At 39.3% G+C, this 21032-nt stretch overlaps 2 protein-coding genes across 4 annotated transcripts; both read right to left on the bottom strand.

Moving 5' to 3' along the window:
* Window positions 1-264: 264 nt before the first annotated feature.
* Window positions 265-6302, bottom strand: LOC121257711 (ABC transporter B family member 19-like). The gene is made up of 9 exons (XM_041158878.1): window positions 5127-6302; window positions 4946-5000; window positions 4641-4816; window positions 4287-4451; window positions 3897-4192; window positions 3460-3776; window positions 3146-3369; window positions 961-2886; window positions 265-780 (listed from the first exon to the last, which is right to left on the bottom strand). The coding sequence occupies exons 1-9, from the start codon at window positions 6249-6251 to the stop codon at window positions 433-435; spliced, it is 4632 nt and encodes a 1543-aa protein (XP_041014812.1). The 5' UTR covers window positions 6252-6302; the 3' UTR covers window positions 265-432.
* A 2841-nt stretch (window positions 6303-9143) lies between these two features.
* LOC121257727 lies at window positions 9144-20721 on the bottom strand. Of its 3 annotated transcripts, none has more exons than XM_041158913.1 (11): window positions 20322-20721; window positions 19568-19716; window positions 19286-19468; window positions 19082-19181; window positions 18956-18986; window positions 16017-16059; window positions 15283-15435; window positions 11601-13833; window positions 10043-11450; window positions 9756-9839; window positions 9144-9486 (listed from the first exon to the last, which is right to left on the bottom strand). In XM_041158913.1, the coding sequence occupies exons 2-11, from the start codon at window positions 19624-19626 to the stop codon at window positions 9422-9424; spliced, it is 4359 nt and encodes a 1452-aa protein (XP_041014847.1). In that variant the 5' UTR covers window positions 19627-19716; window positions 20322-20721; the 3' UTR covers window positions 9144-9421. The 3 variants fall into 3 exon arrangements, with proteins under 3 accessions (XP_041014847.1, XP_041014853.1, XP_041014863.1); XM_041158919.1 differs by having other exon boundaries at window positions 19568-19723; window positions 20322-20720; XM_041158929.1 differs by having other exon boundaries at window positions 19568-19664; window positions 20322-20720.
* Window positions 20722-21032: the final 311 nt, after the last annotated feature.

Raw genomic sequence — 21032 nt, 5'->3', positions numbered from 1 at the left:
AGATGAAATATTTTATTGAAAGTTGAATAAAATATTATTATAATATTATTTTTGTTTTAGAATTTGAAAAAATTAAATTATTTATTATATTTTGTGTAGGAGTTTGGAAAAGTTATAATGATTATATGAGATAAGATGAGATAGTTTAGTTTGATTTTGTGTAACCAATAGAACTGTAAGACCTGAATGTTATAATATAATTTTCTAATAGAACTGTAGGACCAGGATGTTTCATGCAGTCGATAGGCATCGACGGGCTGGGACAATCTAGAGGATTGATCAGAACCGTCAAAATTACAGAATAATGTTCAATAACAGCTAAAGGTATAAGTCGTCTCTTTTCTTTGTATGCAAACTAAATCTCTATCGTCGAGTTACCGGATCAAGAGCAAACTTTAAAGGATAATGTATACAGGATTAAAAATACACGTCTCAAGAAAATGCGTTGGCTTCAGTCTCAGCACGAACCAAGCTAGCATACACACCATTAAGATGGGAAGCCATGAGAGTGTCATGGCTCCCATACTCAACGACCTCACCATCTTTCATAACAGCAATCGTGTCGGCCTCTTTGATGGTAGATAGGCGGTGCGCTACTACGATTGTGGTTGTTCGCGCAGCAACCTTCTTTAATGCGTCTTGGACACGCTTCTCTGATTCCAGGTCCAGTGCACTGCTAGCTTCATCTAACAGTAGCACTCTTGATTTCTTCAGTATGGCTCTTGCTATTGCAATCCTTTGTTTCTGACCTCCCGAAAACTGGACTCCACTCTCGCCAACCTATAGTAGAAGAAAGTTAAAAACCAGAGAGAGAGAGAGAGAGAGATTGGTGACATGATATAATGAATGATATGCTCCCTTATAAGCCATTTTAGAATCACCTCATCCTTGATGACTAAGCTTAAAGGGTATGTTTTGTTAAGTCTTGAGGAATTCCTTGTACTTTGTAGGGTCAGTTACCTGAGTTTCATAGCCTTGAGGTAGGCCACTAATGAACTTGTCAATGTAAGCTTCCCTTGCAGCCTCTTCAATCTCAGCCCATGAAGCATTCGGGTTTCCAAATGCAATATTTTCTCTGATGCTCCCAGCAAATAGTGTAGGCTCTTGGCCAACCAAAGCTGTTTGCCTTCTCAACCACTTGACATCAATTTCCATCAGATCAACACCTCCCATCATTACCTTCCCTTGAATTGGATCATAAAACCTTTGTATCAACCATATCACTGTTGATTTACCAGACCCACTTCCTCCCACCAAAGCCACCATGCTTCCACCTTTCACCTTTAAGCTGAAATCCCTCAACACAATCACCTCAGGCCTAGATGGGTATGCAAATGTCACCCTTTTGAACTCAATATTCAATGGCTTTGACCGCTCTGTCTTTCTACGTTTTCCTTGATCCTTATCAATCAATGGCCTGCGATTAATGATATCAAAAACTGCTGGAATTGCCAGTGCCGCCCTGGAAGTGTCTGGGGCTAGACCGGCTAATTGTCCGACAGAAAAGGAGCTCAAAACAATTATGAGAAATATCTTATATACATCCCCAAAGCTTGTTTTGTTTTCTTTGACGAGATTTCCACCAAACCAAAGGAATAAGGTATATGCTCCGTACATGGCACCTTGAGAGAAGCCAAGTGTTAGGCCTAGTGTTTGTGATCTTCTGACTGATTTTTTCTTTGGCTCTGACAAAGCTCGGTCGAACGACTCAACTAACTGTTCTTGAGCAGAAAACGTTGCAACTGTTCTAATGTTTGAAACTGCACCGGAAGCAATATTGCTAGCTTTGACATAGGATTTGTTGTCGAGTCTCGGTCCAACATTGATGATCAAGCTCAAGTAGTTTGCACCAAGGGTGAAAGGAGTGAGAGCTGCAGCCAGAAGGGCTAATCGCCAATCGAGGTAAAATGACACACCAAGTCCAACTGCAGCCGAACTCAAACCCATTAATAAGACCGAGAATCGATCACCAAGGACTGAGCGAAAACTAACACAATCAATGGAGAGCCTTGAAACAAGTACTCCAGTGGTATTTTCTTCAAAATCAAACCAACCTGGTTCTTGCTTTAAGATTGATTCAAATAAAAGGTCTCTCACCCTCATTGTGAGTTTTGTTCCAGCCCAGCCACACAAACCTTGCTGCCCTGTAAAGGTGGCTATACACCCAAAGCCAAGCCCAAAAAGTATTAAACAAAGCTTACCAACTTCTCTTTTTATCTTTGATCTGTCACCGAAGTATATTTCAAGGGCTTGGCCAAGAATTAAAGGAAAGATAGTTAGAAATGCGCCTGCAAGCATACCAAAGAGAAATCCAAATACTAGCATGGCAATCTCTGGTCTCTGTAACTTCCAAACTTCTGAAATTTTATATGTTCTAGTAGTAGTTTCTTGTTCTTCTTCCCCTTCTCCTAGTTCTTCCTCTTTCATAGACTTCTTGCCCTCTGGCCTCGGAACATCACGTGAGTTCTTTGATCTTGATGCATCATTAACTGATTTGTCATAGATAGAGAGTTCCGTGCCTTTCAGATTATCATTCTGTTTTGAGAAGGGTTTTGAAACTGCATCAGAAGCAAGCCTGACAAGGTCATAGTAGACCCCCGCCCTTTCCATGAGTTGATGGTGGTTACCAATCTCAGTAACAGAGCCATGGTCGAGAACCACAATGGCGTGGGCATTTCTTACTGTGGCTAGCCTGTGAGCAATGACAATGGTGGTTCGGCCAGAGGAAATCTTATCAATCGCTTGTTGGACAACAGACTCAGACTCAGCATCGAGTGCGCTTGTAGCCTCATCCAAGAGAAGGATTCTAGGGTCTTTGATCATGGCTCGAGCCAGTGCAATTCTCTGTTTCTGACCACCCGAGAGCTGGCTTCCCCTGTCTCCAACCTGCCCAAATGTGGCTTTTTAGGTACAAGTTAGACAATATATGTATTTTTTTAAGAAGTGCTATGGACGTAAAGAGATCTCACAAAAATTGACATGGTTTCATATGATACGTTAGATCTACTTTACAATAAAAGTATATTTATAATCTAATGTGCCATATCAGTTGGTAGGTTTATTTTTGTGGAATCTCTTTGTGGCCAAAGTATTTCCATTTCTTGAATTGTATGTTGTTCTGGGTCTTAATTATGTGCAACTTCACCTGAGTATCGTAGCCTAGTGGGAGGCCAGTGATGAAGCTATGAGCATTGGCTGCAATGCAAGCAGAAATTGCCTCCTTTTTAGTGGCATTCTCCTTCCCCATCATCACATTTTCCAGTATCGTTGTGGCAAAGAGAACTGGCTCCTGACCAACCATACCTATCTGACCTCTTAGCCACTTGACTTGCAGTGTTCTTAAATCATGAGCATCCAGTGTGAGTGTTCCTGCCAAAAGTTTTTAGGCTTTAACCAAGTTGGCAATGCAATGTAATGAAATCATATGAACATTCTTCCACAAGATGATGAGAATCTTACCTACGTTGGGGTCATAGAACCTCTCTATAAGAGCAAAAATGGTGGACTTGCCACCTCCACTGGCTCCAACTAATGCGAGAGTCTTATAAGATGGAATCACTAGATTAAGAGATCGGAGAACTTGATCACTGGGACGGGATGGATATGAAAATGTAACGCCTCTGAACTCAATCCTTCCACGAACACTAGGGAGTGTACTTCCCACACGACTGTAGGGATCTATCTCTGGAACTCTATCTATGATTTCAAACACCCGGCTCGCTGCCACAGTGCCTTGTGCAAATTGGGCAAAATATGATAGTGACAATGCCAATCCCCTGTGAAAATGCAGACCATATATATTGCGATTATATAGAAATTTTGAGTCTAGTTGTCATTAAATGACTTGGTTTGCTTGATTCTCAGCAACTCGACAGAGTTGATGAATAGATAATTACCTTCCCCCAAGATTGACACCAAAGAAACAAGCAATGGCAGCACCTCCAGAGATCTCTTTCCTAGAAACTAAAATAGCTCCATACCAGAAAGCCAATGCCCATGTCGTATAAGAAACCAAATAGATAACTCCAATTCCTGCACCCTTAGCAAAGCCAATCTTTGCACCAAAAGGCACTAACTTCTGCAATAATTCAGCATATCTTGCAGCCAAATGATCCTCTGCAACAAATGCAAATACAGTTCTAATTGAACTGACTGCTTGCTCTGCCATGCGACCAGCTCTCCGATAGGATACCTGAAATAGAAGTACCAAAAAGAATGAGCAAAATCTGTCTAACACATTAAGACAGAGTAGATTGTTTAGTCCATATATTCTCTTGTCTACTTGCCTCTTCTTTTGCGGTTAGGCCTACATAAATAGCTTTGTAAGCAATACCACAGAACATCATCAATGGGATGACTGAGAAGACTACCAGAGATATTTTCCACGACTTCAAAAACCCTACAGTATAGCCGCAGATGAAGGTAAATACACTGTTGATGAAGTGTGCCATCTGCAATTAGACCAAGAAAAAGTTTAAAAATGTGTCAATGTGGTTCATCTTCATAATATACTATCCAACTCTGTCGGCCTATGAAAAAAGACAATCCCGGCTTAAATCTGAATGCTTCGTATGAGATTATATTGTAGCTTGAACCAAGTATAAATAATAATTAAAACAAAAAAATAAAAGATGTTCGACCTTCTCTCCCATCACTTCTTGTATCTGAGCAACATCACTTGAAATTCCGTGCATGATATCACCGGTGCTAAGTTGGGTGTCAAAAAAGCCAATATCCTGTCGTAGAACTGCTCTTAAATATTCTGTTCTTATCCGTAGAGCGGACCGCTCCCCAACCAGTCTCCAGCAGGTGACCTCTGTCAATTTTGAGATATAAAAAACGCTGTTCTCTTACAAAGATTTCAGGAGTCTTATAATAAGGAAGAAACACTGAAAAGACAGAAGAAAAAAGGAAAGGAAGTATTCTGCTGTAATCTTCATCTTACCCAAGTATGATCCAATAACCACAAGTGCTGCTAACCCAGTCATAAGCAGACATACCTGAGAATTAATAATTTCCACTGTCAAAATATGTTCTGGAGTTCCTTTTTTTTTTTTTTTTTGGGGGGGGGGGGGGGGGGGGTGTGGCGGGGTGAGGGAAGTTAAAGCTATACACCAGATTTGTACCTTCTCTACATCCTTCGTCAACAGAGTTTTGTCAGTTTTTGACGAATCTAAAGCGATGTTATTCACAAACTCTCCAAAAAGATAAGAAAACCAAGGGAGGGATCCTCCATTAATGAGAGCGCCTAAACAACCCAAGATCACGAGAACTATATCCCACTTTGTTGAATACTTGAACAAGCTGAACAGCCCAACTGACTTTGCCGGCCCCACATTATCTTCATCCTCACCGCCATCATCTTCATCGTAACCCGAAGCTTCATCACTGTCATTGTACTGATCATCACTCCCATAATGATGACTTGTAGATTGAAAAGCATCAGAATCATGTTGTCCATGATGATGACCACCACCTGATAGCCCATGGCCATGGTGCTCATAACCATAATTCCTGTCAACATGGTCATTTCCCATATGGGAAACGTCATGACCATGATGATGCGCACCATGTGATACCCCGTGTCCAATATTGGACGGCCCTAGGCCCTGACGATAACCGCCATGAGACAAGCCAAGATGATCTTCATCTTCCAGAGACTCATAATCAGACATTCTAAGTTCATCTTTGATTGCCAAAGGACCACTGCCTCGCCCCTGTCCAACCACTTTAAACTTTGAAAGCCCATGAGACTTGCTATATTCACCAGAAGTATAACTCTTTCGGAAATACGAACTCTCATTATCTCTTGCAACATAGCTTTGGAGCTCAAGCCTCCCTGCTGCGACAGCGTCGTAGCCTGAGAATTCATTATACGAATTCGTCAATCCAAGTGACCCATATGTTCGAGAACGGTAATAGTCATTGGCTGAACGGCGAAATACACGACTCTCCGAAGGGTGGGTGGCAGTCCACGGGCTTAAAGCTGCGCTTAGGTTGCTGTCACGCCGCCCAGTTGGCTCCAAGTGCCATGAAAGCTCGCCTTGCCATGACATATCGGTGTTCGATGCAAAAGGCGTTGCCGGAGATGGGTTCCGGATTCTTCTAGAGGTAGGACTATGCGACATCTGACGAGAGCTAGAAGGAGTGTAATAGGGAGAGGCAAACCGTGAGCTGGTGGGAGTGGGGTGATGGCGTCGGCCTCGGTGGCTTGGGGAATAATAGTCGATTTCAAAGGAGGAGTCAGCCATGGATGGAGGAGTACTATGATAAGGTGGAAATGTGTCATGAACATGAAAAGGAGACGTGAAGAGAAAAGGAACGAAACAGCATAGAGGTGAAGGAAAAGAACAAGGTTGAGCTTCGTTAATAGTACTTGTCCGAAGCGGTTGGTTTAGGAGACAAAGGTACTTAGCCTGTTCCGCCTTGTATTTTAGTATTATAAAGATGCTAGCACTTTGGACTAAAACAACGACAAAGAAATATATAGAGATTCTAAGCTTCTGTTTGTTTTACTTGCTAATGCCTCGTAGTTTTGAGTGCTGTTCTTTGCCGTCTGAGTTGGGAGTCTCGCCATTATGCATATGAGAAGGTCTTCTCCAATCACTTTGCTGCAAAGGGTAGCCCTTTTTTCTAGCACTCATTCAACCAAAGGCTGATGTCAAGCCGTATGTTGTAAGTAGATGTATATGGTAGCTTTTAGAACAGACAAATAGGCTCATTAGGTAGTTGTTAGGACAGCATACATTACAAGGAGGCCGGCCGGCTAATTAACACTACCTTATAATATATGTTGAAGAGTTGCAGATAAAATTGATTCATCAAGGAAAATATGACTTGTCAATTACAATACGATCTAGTCAATCCATTGAACGTGGAACACAACATATCCTACTACATCTTAAACCTCGCCTAAAAAATGGCTGTAAATCCGTTGGTTGTTTTCTCGTTTTGTTCATCAAAGATTCAAAATACATACTTCTGGTTCAGGTTCTTGGAGCTCTTTGATTGATGGATTGATACCTCTTATCTGCTCGGTCGCAAGAGGGGTGGAGGTAAGATCGACAGCTCGTAGCCCCCAACAAGGTCGACGCCCTTAGCCGACTGTAGTTCCACTTATGTACTTTTCTTTTTTAGGCTAGTTGAAAGTTTACCAAGAATTATTTAAGATATTTAAATTTTAAAATTTATCTTTTAAATCAATTTATGACATATAAACATTTTATTATATTTACTTTGAACACCGATTCGAGAATATAATTTTTTCTTTTTAGAAAGATATGTTAGAAAAACTGACAAAACCAGACTCAATCGGCAGAATCTTGTTCATGAAAATCTTTAGAAAATAAAAAAGAGAGACTATGATGGAGTGGATTACTAAGAGAAGTAGAATTAGAAATCAAAGGAGTTTTGTTTCGAAATAACTTAAATCCAAGATAGCAGTTTGGTATAGAACTGATTTCTGGAAATATAGTAATCGTATTCGTATATACTTTTTTGGTCAAGAAGGAAACAACAAACCATCTTTCTCTTTCCGTTTGTCAGCAACCCATCAATAATTACGAGGATTCTCCATTTGTCATCGAGCCATGTCTTGCTAAGGCTACGGATTGCTGCCACTGAAGGAGAGAGCCGATGACCGCCATCACTGTCATATAACTCCGTCAATTCGGTGCTTAGACCAATTATTTTAATATTTTAAATCGTCTTAAGTTTATTTCAAAATAAGATCTTTAAATTCTCAAAATTGTCGCTTGTCCTTGTAGATATACATCACATAATCAAGAGATTTGGATAGTAAGTTTTAGATGGTTAGAAATAAAAATTAAAAGTTGAATAAAATATTAATAGAATATTATTTTTTAATATTATTATTATTTTAAAATTTAAAAAAATTAAATTTATATTATATTTTTGTATGAAAAATTAAAAAAATTGTAATGATTAGATAAAATGAATTAAAAGACTTTTTATATTCAAACCTCCCCATATTGTAGTGATAAATTTTTCTCCATCATAGAGGTCATATATTTCTATAGTTTGTTTAGAGAGTGAACTGATATGAGAATTTTGTGAATAGTAAATTAGTAGTAAGATGGTTTGTAAATAGTATTGACATAATTTGAGTTGAATATTTTTTGAGTTTTAAGAAATGAAAGAGAAAAAGTTGAAGAAAAAATATTATAAAATTAAAATATTGTTAAAATATAGTTTTATAATATTATTTTTATTTAGAGATTTGAAAAAATTGAATTATTTTTTATTTTTTATTTTTTGTTTGAAAGTTTGAAAAAATTGTGATGATTAGTTTGAAAAAATTATGATGATCAGTTTAAAAATTTTGTATTTAAATTATGTTTAGAAAAAAGATGGAATGAGATAAAACGAGACGAGAATTTTGGAATGAGGTGAAAATTATAAATGCTATGTTCTGAGTTGGGGGAGCTAAGTAATAATATTTTGGTAATCTTAAAGGTGACAAATGAGGTGGCATTTGGAGGGGTTAATCATAATTTTGACTTCTGTATGGCTGATGTAATGACCAATAGTTTCCGGTGCTTCTATCCAAACAAACATAAATTATGTCGAAGTTTTCTCCTAAAAACTACTCGTAGCATAGGCTTACCATGACTATGATAATCAATTAAATACATAAAGGGATAAATATCTTTGATTCTCATCTTTTTTCAATCTTTATAAGACGGTATTGGTCCATATTATAGCAGGCGGTTTCCATCCTAAACCAGAAGAAAGAAAATGCACAATGGCATGCCAATGGAGAGAAAGGGCATTTTCTTTTTTTTCACAAAGAGAGAAGGCGGTGACAACCAAAAGTTCCTAAATCCTCAACATACAAATGATCACAGATCAAAAAGTTCATAATCTCTTGATTTTGTACCCAACGAGATTTGTACAAATTGAAAGGCAGCTACAGCTGCACCAGTCTCCTCCTCTCTCTCTGTCTAACTCTCATCATAGAAGAGAGACGGAGAGAGACAATGTTGCATGAGTGAAACTCTAGTTCACTTCAACTATAAGTGCCTATCATTCCCAACAAAATTCATAGACATGGAAAAAAGAAAAAAAAAACCCTGATGTAAATTGATTACAAGCATTCACAAAATTTCGTCGAGAAATACAACTGAAAAAATGGACTCTTCTTTCAATAGCATATACAACATATTTTAACACACTATCATATTATCGAGTAAATCATGAGGAAGGTCTCATGAATCCAAGAAGATATACATAGTCCATTCTAGATCTTCTACAAATATTCGTATCATCCTTACCTTGAGCATTTGCACATCTGATATTCCTTTTCTTTTTTTTTTTTTTTATAGATAAACATCTGATATTCCTTTACACCCTAACCTTTGCAATGATCCAATTTCTCTGGCCAATCCACACAGAGATATGATTATCTAGGCTTTGAATCACTTCCCTTGCTTCGGAAGGATGAGAGCGAGAAAAAGGATCTTGGAGCTGTAAGATTAAATTTTGAAGTATACTACTGTCAGTAAAATTTTCAGCAAAGGTTTTGTGAAATGAACAGAAGGATTTCCTTCTTGCACGGATGACAAACACACACACACACGTGTTTCTGCAAAAGAGGAATTACAGATACATAATTCTGGTCAAGTGTCATCCCTATCAGAATAACTATTCCTTCAGCCCTATCAAACTGTTAACATTACTACTAGGAAAAGTATGATGAATGATATACAACCAAACTATTTGCAGATAAACTGTACCTTTTAAGGAGCTTCCAGACATATGGTCGTCCCTCAGTTTAAAGTTTCCTGGAGGTGCTGGGATAGAACTTTGTAAGGCTTGCACTGACAGAAATAAAACTTAACACTCTTAATAATTTGCAAGTGGCTAGCATGCAGAAGACAAACTCAAAGTTGCAGCAGTTACACAAGGACATTATCATTTAACAGAACATTTGAAACTTAATACCGCATAAGCAGGCATGTCATCAAATAATATTCCGAAAAAAAAATTGAAAAGATTGAAAATAAAGATATGCATAGGTTACCCTGTTCATTGAACTCGCTCTCATTGAAGCTGTCTTCAGAAGGATGACCTTGGGAGAATCCCATTCTTGACTTCCTCAAGTCTTCTGATGACCGATTGGCAGCATCCCGCCCATCTTCTGTATCATCATCTCCTTCTGAAGTTGTCGCAGAGATCCAGTCAACCAAACTCTCTGTCCCACGACTTTTCCTTCCAAATTTCAACAATCGCTTGAACCCTTTTGTGACATCCTTACGAGACTGATTGTGGGATAAATTAGCAACAACAATAGGCTTCTCAGCAGCTCCCCATTTCTTTCTCATTCGAGCTGCATCAGCCTCTGATTGGGTTAGGCTATGAGAATTCCAGGATAGAGGGCTCCCAATCGGAGAATCCACAAAAGCATCAACATCAGAGTTTTCATGTGGAAATGAAAATGGATGATGCGTGCGTGAGTTCCACGAGACGGGGCTTCCAGCTGGGGAGTCCTGCAAAGACCCTACACTGTGGAAAGTAGAAGGCTCAGTAGCAGGCAATTCAGCCACAGAAGCAGGGTCCACTTGAGAAAGTGATCTCATGGAATCACCATTTTCAGACCCAGAATTAGCTGAATTGTAAGATTCTGAGCTCAGTGTAATTTTCCCATTATTCATATCAGCACGATTGTCAACCTGCATGGTTTCCAGCTCTTCCTCTTCTTCCTCCTTAGCCATATCCACCGAATCTTCTGCCTCAAAGGCCAATTCATCAAATTCTTCGTCATTTTCCAAAGTCTCAGATGCAACTGCAGCCTTCAGCTTAGAAAAACTGGCTCCAGCACCAGGACCTATTCCATTACCCTTCCTGAGGAAAGGCTTAGATTCCACATTCTTTGGAAGTTTTTCATATGGGCTCTGCTCAATCTGCTCTTTATCAACTTTTAACGGAGCCAAAACGGCACTGTCAGAGTTTTGGGGCGACAAATCTTTTAACTCTACTGGAGTGATGAAACCTTTTCTTGAGGGCTGAGATCGTCGTGGCTTCTCTTCCTTAGCAGTTGGTACATCTTCACTGGTACTCTTGCTGCGACCCAAGTTTCTAGCCTGAAGTCGGGTTGTTGTTTTGCTTACTCCAGAAGAAGGTTTCGTATTTTCTTTTCTAAAATCAGAAAAGTGTGGAACTGACTGCGCAAGAGGATTTTCTGATTGCATTCTTCGCTTTCCAGAACTGGGATTGGAAACTTTGGCTGATGACCGTGGTACCGTATTGGCTGTTGTGCGGGGTGTAGATGAAGAGAAGCTTCTGTTCGGCAAAAGCTTCTTAGTTTGAGCACTTCTGGAAGCAACATCCCCAACAGAGGACTCGCTGAAAAACCTGTCTGGTCCATAAAATTTCTGCCCAGGAAATTTAAGGTCTTCATCATCTTCACTCTGAAAGGAATCTACTGGGTGCTGTAAAAATCATATTATTCAAATTAGTCAAAAGAAAATAAAATGAGAAGCAAAATATGGCTTCAAGGTTCAAAAGAGTCCGTACAAAAACCAAATTCTAGAAGAAGTCAGGTTTATCACTTCATAAAAATAAAACTAGGATGTGAGTACCTGCTCCCTTTTCATATTTGACCGAAAATTAAAAGATCTAATTTTCTCTGCTCGCTGATGAGCACTAGACAATGGATCTTGTTCATCGGCAGAGGGAGAAAACTTGGCCTTCATCTCAGCTCTGCTGCGCTCAAGGTTTTCCTGCATAGCCTTCATCTTGGCTTCCTTCTCTGATCTTTTAGAACTCCATTCTTCCCGCAGTTTAGCATCTCTTTTCTGCATGTACCTCTCATAGAATTTTCCTCTGGAATCATCTGTAAAACTAAGTTCAGAAAAATTCTTCTTCAGAGTATCGCTATAATCCTGATTATCTACCATCTTCATCGGCGGACTTGGAGTACATAAGTTTCCCACATTAATGGTACTCTCGGCCCCTTCAATAACTGAGTTTTTGTTCTGAAATTGCATGGGAGTAATCTCCCCTGATGCTGGTTTTCTGTACTGTGAACTTGCTGCCTGCTCCATCTGTTTGTCGGCAGGCTTGTTTCTCCATGCAGAACTAGACTGATCCCCGGGAACCCGAAGCTTGTGCTCTGCAAAAAGCTTTTCAAGCTCGTTAGCCTTCATTTTTAGTTCATCATTGAGCTCCTGGTTTCCCTTAGACTGCCTAACTCTCTGAACTTGCTCTGATGGCATTGTTGAGATTGTAGAGAAACTCTCTTGAGTCTCTGAAACCTTTTTACCAGGATAGTCCAAGTCGCTGTACTCGTAAGAAAGACCAATTTCATCCTTACTACCCTGAGTCTTCTTAGTTGGCTCACGACCAGCAGAAACAGGTTTCTGTAACTTCATGCTCAGGACTGCAGAATCTTCCTCTTTGGTTTGTTTCCTATCTGAGGACTGCAATTCTTTCTTACCAATCTCCTCAATTTCTCCTGTAAAAGATCTCCACTTGGGCTGAGGATGCAACTGAACACCCTCAACTCCTTTGAGCTGTGACGAGGGGTTTTCCTTCAGTTTTAGCCCACTACCACCATCAAACTGCCCTGACAAAGAGCGGGAATGACTCTGAGAACCCCTGGAATGTGGTTTCACCACTTGATCCCTCCGTCCAGAGTCCTCCACTCTATTGCCAAATGCCCCATCAAATGTACCATCCCCTTCCTTGCTTGCAAAAGTTAGAACCTGATACTTCAGTCCAACAATCTCAGTCCGCTCTGAAAAGCCTCTAGACTGAGACTCGATACCCACTTGATCTTTAACCCCAGCACCCCTCCCTTCACAACTCAAAGAAATCTTCACCTTCTCCTTGGAAACCCCCTGGTCGCTCACCCCAGCCGGCTCTGCTTTAGTAGTAAAAGCTCTGAATTGGGTTTGACCAATCACCCCAGCTTGATCTTTCCAATTCGTCCGCCCCTGTAATCCCACCTCTTCTTCTTTACCCAAAACCCCCCTGATCTGGCTCTTCACGTCAGCTTGATTTTTCAACACGGCATCACCATCCCCATCGGAACTACTCTTTGCATCAACCTTAAATGTGCTCTGAGTGTCGTTCAACCCCTTGCGGTCCTTATCATTGCATGAACCAGAGAATATATTATCGGAATTATCTTGCGAATGCAAAAAAGAAGATGCAGACGAAGGCGTACACAAAGGGCTCTCTACATCCTTCTTCTCCCCACTCAAATCAATGCTCATGTCGCTCGCACCGCTCCATCTTCTCAACACGGCCTTCTCGACGGCAGCAGGGCCAGACGACACGTCGGACGAGAGCCTCCTCAGCTCCACAGGCTTCCCTACAATGGGTTTGCCGCCAGAGTTCTCTTTCTGCTTGTTTTCGAAGAGGTTGATACGGTCCTGCACGCTGAGCCGCCGGGAGGGTTGAGACGCCGCAAAGGAAGATGACTCGGGCGGAGCCTCGTCTTTCTTGTCGTTCTGCGCCTTGGGCTCTGGCTGGGTCTGTTCCTCCCTGGGTTCGTTTTTCTCGTTGAAATCGCCTCGGGCAGGGAAGGTGGTGCTGGAGGCGAGGGACTTGGGCTGCTGAAACGTGGGAGGCTGCGATTGGTTAAGGTGGTACGTTTGTTTTTGTTTCTGTTGGTCTTGACCAGCTGGGTGGTGGACCTGTTTATTTGGGGGTTGATGGTGGGACCCAGTTGTGTCTTCCGTGGGGTCATCGATTGACATGTCGGACCCCGTCGACGATCTGACGGCTCGATCCTCGACAACTGGCTTCCATGAGCTGATTAGGTCCGGTCTCCTCTGGCACAGTGAAATGAATTTGGTGCAAGCTTCGCTGCAGAAATACCCAACAAATTATAATGAGGAAAGAAATTTCCAGAATATATACATCGATATTAAATTTCCTTCCTTTCTATCTTACTATTTTTGTGCATTAAAAAATTTATTTTATTATTATCTCTTAAAAATAAAAAAAATAAAAAAAAAAAGGTGAGAGAGAGAAGCAGAACGCCAACTGGAACTTAAAAATTTGGAAAAGGCCTCCATAACTGCTGCACCTGCTGGATTGATAAGGTGACAAATTACAATGAGGTGTACCTTTTTCTATTTCCTACCTTTTCTTTCTATTATTATTATTTGAAAAGCAACTTAAATGGGGTCCCTAATTAGTAAATTACTTTGTCCATTGGGTCACGTCACAGCCTCATTGACAAAATCTAATTAAGGAAACAAAATTTAAAAAAAGGGAAACTTTGGGTAACTTTTGGCACATATCAAAGTTTGGACTCAAAAAACAAAGGGAGCCCAGTTCCCTGGTTGTCGTGTATAGAAATGGGCAATCTTTGATGAACCGACGAATGGAGAGAAGGTAACAAAGCCACAGGCCAGAGATGTGCATGGACCCCACTTACCCCCTTAAAGATATAAATTAATTAATTTAAAAAAGAAAAAAAGCTTGCTTTTTTTTGTTTTATTTGGGATGTAGATGGAGCAACCTGTGGCTGTGGTGGATATAATTAATAGCCATGCATGATAATTTTTAGTGACCCAATGTAAGAATCCCAGAGTGCCTCCCAATCTTGATCACTGAAGGGATGGATAGCATAGATGAAAGGCATCTGTCAGGCCATTTTAATGGGTAGACTATATAGTTTGAGGTTACAAGGTCAGTTTCATTATTTCTACGATAGCTTAGCAGTTTCATAATCTAATGGATGTGAATTATCAACCAAAAGGAGCTCCTTAACACACCATAGTATTAGAGCCTCCCTCCCTCAATTAGGGCATTTGAATAAAATTACTAACCTGGCAAATCACTTGAACAAATGATTTCTCTATAAAACCCAGGACCAAACATGCAAGGGAGTTTTATGTTATATTATTCCTTTTCACCTCGTTTTATGCCTTCAGAAAAAGCTGTAATTTCCAATCTCTTCACCTCTCTGACAACAGAAAACCCATTGTGGGAGAGAGAGAGAATCCCTGTAAATCACGTATTGATTTTGAGATTATGATTGTCCCCTCTCTGCAGGTTGGGGAGAGGTTTTAACCTAACGTGAAAGAAGTTAAAAACCATTTCCTCTTCATTTCTCTTTCGTTTTATGTTTTCTCACTGCACCAAAGCGACGGAAGATCCTTCCCCTCCCTGTCACTGCTACCAAAACCCTGCACTAAATCGCTACAGCAAGCTGGGTTCACTCGATGCACATGCACAACACAAAAGTGGGAGGAGGAGCGGGTGAAAGCTTGAGATATAACATTTAGTTCAAGAATGAGTTCTTACTTCAAGCGATGGGCACCAAACTGATCTGCAAAAAGTTGGAGTTCAGACACTGAGATTGGGTGAAAACCAGCAGCTGATGCACGAGCACATGCAGTAGCCAGGTCCTGCTGAACCGCCACAAGCCGTACATCAATAGCCCTCAAAAGCTCCTTTCTGTGGCAAATGGTCAAATAGAATAACAAAACTTAGAAAGCAAGCATGTCAAGAATATCAGTAATGGCATAGTTCACTAATGAATATGTACAATATTTACAATATTTTTTTTGATAGGTTCTAATTAACCTCACTATAATTACCGTAACTTACTGAGCCCTCTTCTCATAGGTTCTAATCAATACCTTTGTCATTGCCTCTTTTCTAAAGTGGACAATCAGACAACTTGAATTTCCATGATCAGATAGATATGGTGATTCCTAACTTCCCACAGATGTAGCAGACCCCCTAATCAAACCAACCAGGGTTTCATTAACATCATTGCCATATTGCAGGATTCAGCCTAGCATACCTCAGTCACTGCTGAAAGGAAACCCTTAATTTTAAATAGTATAAGATCAAAATCATCTTCAACGGTTGATATCTAAAGGGAAATTACAATTGACTGTATTAAATTTTGTAACAAATGAAATTCAGAACTCAAAAGCATGTCGTGCAAAAGCGAAGATTAAGTAAAATAACACACTGATCAAATTAATTTAATCGATTGGTCAGGAGAGAAGGTGAAAAGAAAGCATTACTTTGTTGCATCCGCTGCTCCTGAGGTTCCTGTTCCATCCCCACCTGGAGATTATTATCCAAAGCCGTGTCAGCACATTAATGAAAGTGCTTCAAGAAGAATGAAGGTTTGGATGCATACTTTCAACACAACATACTTCAAAAGAACTTCAAATGTCTAATAGCCAAGGCATGGCAAAACTCATGAACTTTGCCAGGGAGATGACGCAATAGATAAGCCACTAACTGGATCAAAATGCCCAACGTAAGGGCCACAACTCAATACCTTTACAGATCCATGCAAAATGGAAACCCAGACTGTAACCAAAACCAGACATTACTGTATGTTACTTAGTATAATGGCAAGGTAATTAAGTCAGGTTCCATGGGACAAGCCACCAACTCCCTGTTCATTAATTGTCTACACAATAAGTTCTGATGCATTTTGAAAGGTCAAAGCATTTCTATCTGCACATCTCCCTCCCCATGCCCAACTCCCACCAGGTGCACTGAACTCAATGAAACTGATCTTGTTGCCAGCAGACCCAAAAGCTTCAAGGAAAATATACAGCCTTACAGTAACAGGCCAAGTCCATTGCCCAGGGAAAATGACAAGAGATCTGTTTTCTTTTACTTTTCTGATACTACACGAGATGAAATATGTTTTTGTCTATAACAAAAATCATGAGTTTAGCTTCTTCTCTCAAGTAACTTCTGCAATCCAATTCATAGCAAAACCCAAGTACCATGGCGTTAATATTCATGAAAAAATGTAACGTTTCCACCCTACTCCATATGGAGAGTTGCAATGTCTTCCCGAAAACTTTAAAATCAAGTAATCAACCATCTAACGTTAAACATAAAGGTAAAATTACAACTTTATTGTCTGAATTACGGTTTGGCACTGCTACACTCCCACACACTCTAAACCTTATCAACATTTCCTCCCCCCAACCTTCCTTGTGTTGTTCTCCATTAAGCAATGCCAGGGAATCCCTACCCTTATTCCCCCTCTCTATTAACATAAGCATCAACTAGTAGCGACAAATCTATTGCCACCCATAAAAAATGTAATTCTTTTATGAAATTTTAATTTTATTGTCACTCCTTCAGCAAATCTGCTAAGATTTTCATGCCTGATGTCTCTGAGCTTGTTAGATACAGATATGTCTGCAAGCTCCACCAACTCAGCTCACCATCATCCTTACACTCAAAGAGCGACTGCACCCAATAATTCCTCTCCTTCACCGTGACCCCTAATCTATATTTTCTCAACTCCACCACAATTCAATATATACACCACCGACACGCACTTCATTGATTTTATATACTGCTGCAACAGTCATCACGCAGCCTCCCAGTTAGTTTTAATCTCTCAACTTTTTTCCTAGATTTATGTTGTTTACTAAGAATATGAGTATTTTTTTTTTAAAAAAAGACTCAAAAAATCCAAGTCCTTTTATCCTTTGGGACCTCAAACTCAGGAAAAACCAAACCAGATAGATTTTACCCCAAAAAAACACACAAGCAATATTGCAGAAGATTGTCAGGTTTAATACAAAATTCAGTATAATTTTATTTTCCTTTTCTATATTAAAATTGTTTTCACAACTATTAAATCAATTTTGTAATTGGAACTAAAATTTGTGCTTAAAGCCTTGATCCTAATATTTTGCTTTTTGTCAAGAGAGAACATTCAAACAAGTTTTCAGGAGAAAAATTGTAACTTTATGGTGGCCTTCAAATAAGTGATAGGTACAAAGGGAATTGCTCTGCACATACCAGGGAGATAGTTATAATCGATAGTAATTTCAAAAAGTGAGGGGCTATTTATGATTATGTCCAACATTAAGGGGTTGATTGCTCAATTTTAATGCTCAGGAGGGGCATTGCAAATCGCCTCATGGTTTAGGGCGGAAAAAAGGAATTTACCCAATTACTTATTTATTTTTCATGAAAAGGAACAGGTGATGATATCAAAATATTACCAACTTTAGACATACCGTGACATAAATGTACAACTTAACATATAACCGTATGTGATGAGCTATCTCTCTAATGTATTATCAAAATAAATATGTTCTTCAACACCCAAATCCATTTGTCAGTCATAATCTTTTTTTTTTTTTTTAATCAGTAAAAGTTTTTGTATCTGAAGGGGCTCGAAACTGTAACGTGAAGCTAAGCCATAGCCTTGAGGCCAAGCGCACTAACCAACTAAACCACTTATAGCTTTGACAGGCATAATTATTAAAGACTTAATGTGTGTAAAATAATTCTCTAAATGTATATGTGTTTTCTCTCGTATACTACCTGTGTACTTGAGCTATGCCTAATTATGTGGATTAATAAATTTGCTTGCTTATCAAAAGAAATAATTAAACCCACTTTTCAGACGGTTATGCAATAAGGAATGCAGTGAATGCTACCTTGGAAAATTATTTCAAAAGGCTCAGCAGAGTCTTAATGGCATATCTATTGCTCTGTTACTATCTTCTGATAATACCAGCATCACCAACCACACCTCAGTCTATGCCTATGTTGACAACCAATGCGGCTCAGGGTAAACCCAAAATTCCCACTATTAATGATCGGACTGAAACAATAATAATGGTCAGCTCCAGTTTATCCCCACGAATCCTAATTTCCCACTTCCAACTACCAGTTTAAACTCCACCATGCTTTAGAAGGTACCCTCGACAAAAAAAAAAAAAAAAAAAAAAAAAAATTAAAAATAATAAAAGATGGGAATCCTCCAAACAGAAGAACAAACAGGAAAAATCTAAGGAAATCCTTGACATCATATATGCTTGCTTCTACGATGTGCATATGGAAAAGGCAAAAGTACATGTATTAGATGCCTTATTAGAAAATATCCGAACCAGTGTGTTTTCTTGTATACCAAACAATTTAAGAGTAAAATCAACTACCTGGGGAGTAAACAGAACGAAACAAAACATACCTAACGCACCAGAAAGTTGATCTCCTGCACCCTGCATAAAATGGGTTCCCAGATTTAGTAATTAAAATAATGGTACTCCAAGTATTAGAGCATTGGTTCTCTACATAATCAAAATGTGGTTATTACTTGAGAATATATTCTCTGGGCAGCTTCCAACTGAGACATCTCTTGATCCAACGTGTTCACCAGTTCCAAGACCTCTGGTGTACTAACAAACCGCACAAACCTGAAGAACAATTTCTACTGACTCAAAAATTTATCATGTCGACGAGCCAATAAAAAAAAATATAGTTAGAAGTTAGAACTTTTTCAATTGGCAACATATGTTACCTTTCAAGTGTTCCCTTTGTGAACCATGTCTCAGAATTTTTACGACTCTCAACTTCAAGCTTAATTGTCTGAACTGCAAGTGCAACCTGCTCTTCTGCAACCTTTAAATGGGTCACAAATGGCTTTACTAATCCCGATGCAAGCTTCTCGGTGTTTCCATCACCCGAGACAAACAACTCACATCTAACCAGAAAGGAAGAAAGAATATATCTCAATATCAACCATATAATGGCAAGATAGAAAGAATGAGAAAACTAAAACCAAGCATCCAGTTATCCTCACCGTGAGCGCTTTGGCGACAATTGGAACACGGCATAATCAAGTGCCGTGCCAGACTTCATCTTCCCCAACTCTAGGTAGTAGGTACACTACCTCTTCTCTGCTTCATTCATAAATCAAGATGTAATTTCAACGAAATGAAGGCACAGGTCCTGAAAACTTAAATTAATCAAGTCTTAAAACCCAAAAAATGTCGATCATAAAACTTCAGCGCTACAATGCAGCTTCCGGGAAATTCAATGACAAATTTCCCGACAGTTACAACAATTACAATCTAAGCTAAAAATCACACACGACTTTGAAGTTGGCGGAAGGTATGAAACTTTATTTACTCAAATCAATTATGGGAATTATTGTATAGTCATCCATATTTCAAAACAAGATGGATTACTTGCGTAAGTCTAAAACAAAAGGTGAACGACCAGCTGGTAAAACCGACAATAATTTTAAGCCAAAATGCTTACCAAAAATAGCCAAAAGATCTCAATCCCAAAACCGACCTCCAAAGCCAAATGCACCAAAGTTCAAGTCCTTGCACTAAAACAGAAACCATACACGTCGCAAATATCGATCATATTAGTCCCAGATCTGGTTAAATAAATATCCAAACCCAAATGCCAAACCACACCAAACCCACCTAGACTTCGCACCATAAAACCAAATTCCAATGCAAAATCAAGCCAAACCCAGATAAATATATTCACGTGTAAATAGATATAGACATTGATAAACGAAATACGCAAACAAGATAACTCACCAAATTTTCAAAAACCCTAGTGTGTCAGAAAATATGGAGCAAATGCGAGAGAGATCATTGAAATCGAAGCGTGCCCGAGACGTCAATTTTCTGAGATCTTGGGCTGGCTTAATCGGATCCTCTGATTCGGGTTCAAATGGATACCAACATTGCGCTCTCTTCTCTTTTATACCCTCTTCAATCTTCTTCTCCTATGTCGGTATGTCCCGGGGAATAGCTTTTCCCAGTTTCTTTAATGGGTTTTTCTTTTATTCTGCTTTAAAGTTCAAAGAAAACCCTAACAATGACAAGATGGTCTTTGCTTAATCACCCCCACATATGTGTATCTTCCCTTCTCTCTCTACACTCTCCATACAGTAGAGAGATAAAGAGAGACAGAGCTTAGTCTGCTTTCAGTCAAGTTTTTAGCGAGTCATTTCCAAATCCCAATCTTAACTATAATTGAAAGACAGTGACTGTTGATGTTAAATTACAAAAATGGGCTTCACAGTGGAGTATTGTCTTGAGTTTGATATTACCATACTGTCCATATTTGGCCGAGAAAGTCCCTAATTTATTTTTTACGTTTTGTTTAGAGAAAATAATGAATAAATGTGATAATGATATGTTTTATGATGTTTACACTTCCAAAAATGGAAATAAAATAAAATTTCATCAAAAAAATAGATATTTCGTTTTGAATTTCTTAAGAACTTGCTCATTGTTCTATTA

Source organism: Juglans microcarpa x Juglans regia, chromosome 1D (assembly GCF_004785595.1).
Source record: "Juglans microcarpa x Juglans regia isolate MS1-56 chromosome 1D, Jm3101_v1.0, whole genome shotgun sequence".
Lineage (NCBI taxonomy): Eukaryota > Viridiplantae > Streptophyta > Magnoliopsida > Fagales > Juglandaceae > Juglans > Juglans microcarpa x Juglans regia.
The sequence above is the reverse complement of the archived record's forward strand: the minus strand, read 5'-3'. Positions and strand labels throughout refer to the sequence as shown.